The 2,776-nt window shown below is 41.1% G+C and overlaps 1 protein-coding gene across 1 annotated transcript; it reads right to left on the bottom strand.

Annotated features, from left to right (window-relative positions):
* Positions 1-1,504: 1,504 nt before the first annotated feature.
* LOC103056494 (olfactory receptor 5G9-like) lies at positions 1,505-2,437 on the bottom strand. Its single transcript, XM_007435483.2, has one exon. The coding sequence runs from the start codon at positions 2,435-2,437 to the stop codon at positions 1,505-1,507; it is 933 nt and encodes a 310-aa protein (XP_007435545.2).
* Between the last annotated feature and the right edge of the window lie 339 nt (positions 2,438-2,776).

Consider the following 2,776-nt stretch of genomic DNA (forward strand, 5'->3'; position numbering starts at 1 on the left):
CTTCTGTTGAAGGTGATCAATGTCTCCAAGTTGGATGCTGGCTTGGAGACGTGGTGAGTACAGTGGGAGATCCCATTTGGAATGAACTGGACATTTCTGCTCTGCAAAGCACAGAATGACCCTGGAAGACAGTGCCTGGAGATCAGAGATGATGGAGTAGGCCTGCCTGAAGTAGTTAGTAGGTGCTGAGCTGATCCCACTCCATTGGCATCCCCTTAGTGTGCCACTGACAGAATAATTGTTGAAGTGCCTCAGGCTGTATCTGAGGCAAAATCTGTCTCTATAAGGGGGCAAACACTACTTGAACACCAGCACAGCCAAGCATGATTTAAAGTTGCCTTAGGGGTGGGCTGGGGATCAGATAGAGACTATGTCATGAGGACACCACAGAAGAAAGAGTTTCACAAAGCATGTTTGGGCAACAGGTAGATACAGGGTTTTTAATTCAAATTTGTGGGTGCTTTTTTCCCCTGCCTGGGGTCTGAAACAAGAGACAGAGAGAATGAATGAATGAATGAATGAATGAATGAATGAATGAATGAATGAATGAATGAATGAATCTCCAGGAACTTTCCCCCAGCTAGAACAACTGACCACATGCACTACACACATCCTACAGATGTCTTCTAACAGGAAATTATAGACTTAGAAAACAAAATTTGGGAGGGCTGAAGTCTGGACTTGGCCTTTGAGCACTGTGACAGAGGATACATTGAGAAAATATCCACACGTCTACATAGTTTTCTTGGCAACCTCATGGAAGTGGTTTCCCATTGCCTGCTTTCAGCAGGCTTTTTTTGACTTCCCAGTCTAGCTGATAGCTCTGGAATTCCTTGGTGTCTCCCATCCAAAAACTAACCAGGCCTAACCTTGCTTAAATTCTGAACGCAGACAAGGTAAGCCAGATACTGCCCCTTGCTGAGGCTCTATTGGCTTTCATTTAACTTATGGTAAAATGAAATGAAATATGTCCAGCATTGTTACTTGGCTTTTATCCGACAACTTTCCCTTCTGTAAGAATTTCAATTCAGTGAAACTTTGGGTGGATTCTGGGGGCTGCAGTTAAGGTTTTCCATTGTTGTGTGAGACCCGGACACTTTGGGCTATAGAGATCAGTTGAAGGAAAATGCACCTTTTTTTTAAACCTCTGCTTGAAGCTACAAAATATTTTACTAGGCTGGTGGCCCCTAGGTATGTTGAGACTGTGATTCCCAGAATCCTCCAGCCAGGATGAGCTCCACATTCTGCATGGAAAGTTATGGAAATAACCTCTATGTCCCCATCCCTCAGGGCAAAATAAATATCAGGTGAAAAAAGGGCACTGATGTGTGTATGTGTGTGCATCACCCAAATAGAATTAATTAAGAATCATACAAGGCCAGAATTGTTTCTATTGCTTCTACAGTTACTGTGATTACTACAAAGTGAGACTTATTCCACAAAAAAGAAAAAAATAAAACCATTCTTTTTCATTTTTGCACAAAGGTAGAACTCATCACTTATTTCATAAAAGTCCCTTTCTCCTGATCACTCTGCCTACAGCATCTTGTACTTCCTTGTTCCTTATGCTATAGATCAGTGGGTTTAACATGGGAATCACCACTGTATACAACATGGAAAACATCTTGCCTTTGTCTGCTAAAAAGCTATTGCTGGGCCGTACGTATGTAAGGAAGAGGGTGCCATAGAAGATGGAAACAGCTGTGAGGTGGGTGGAACAGGTGAAAAAAGCCTTCCGCTGGCCCTCTGCAGATCGGATCCTCAGGATGGCAGAAAGAATATAAATGTAAGAAATAATAACAAAAGTGCTGCCGATGGTGCCAAATGTGCAGGACGTGATAAATAACACTATCTTGTTGATTTGTGCCTCTGAGCAGGAGAGGGATATCACAACAGGGATATCACAGAAAAAGTGATTGATCTTGGACTTGCAGAAAGTTAATTGGAAAGTCATAACTGTATGTGTTGTGGCATTTAATATTCCAGCAAAGCAAGGTCCAACTAAGAGTTGTATACAGGCTTTCCTAGACATAATGACTCTATACAGTAGTGGGTTAGAAATGGCAACATACCGATCATACGCCATTGAAGCCAAGAGATAATATTCAAAACCCAAGAAGAAGCCAAAAAACCACATTTGTGCTGCACATCCCCTTAAGGAGATAGTTTTGCTTTCTATTACAAAATCCATCAACATCTTTGGGGTGACCACAGAAGAATAGCAAAGGTCAACTAATGACAGGTTACTAAGGAAGAAGTACATGGGGGTGTGAAGTCGTGAGTCCCTCTGGATTAACAGAAACATCCCAAGATTTCCCAGCAAGGTGATGAAATAAACTATCAGGAAGAATACGAAGAGCAAAATCTGTAACTCTGGAGAGCCAGCAAATCCAACAAGGATGAATTCATACACCAAGGTGTGATTTGCTTTTGCCATGTGTTCTTTTTCTGCGAAGAAAAGTAGAAAGTAAGTTCAGCTGCAAAATGTCACAAAAACTGACACTGAATGGAAGAGGACTGAAAAGGAGACAGACTGCATTCACCCTATAGCACACAGTGCTTTTTTTGCACAAAAGGGCCCCAATTTCAATCCTTAACTAAAAAGAAAAACTTTGTGTAACAAATGAAATTGATTATTTAAAAATCAGACATCACACATCACGTACAATTTCAACAACAATACTACTAAACTTGCCACTTAACCTTTCCACATTACTTGATGTTGCAGTGATGGTTCTATTACTTGTTCATCTTTCCTTTGTTTTGAAATAATATC

This window comes from Python bivittatus, unplaced genomic scaffold (assembly GCF_059951505.1).
Source record: "Python bivittatus isolate LINGU-HERP-01145 unplaced genomic scaffold, Pbiv_v1 ctg000480_np1212, whole genome shotgun sequence".
Lineage (NCBI taxonomy): Eukaryota > Metazoa > Chordata > Lepidosauria > Squamata > Pythonidae > Python > Python bivittatus.

What these genes read in the sequence shown, in the direction of transcription:
- LOC103056494 (XM_007435483.2), bottom strand. Translation starts at nt 2,437, where the DNA reads ATGGCAAAAGCAAATCACACCTTGGTGTATGAATTCATCCTTGTTGGA.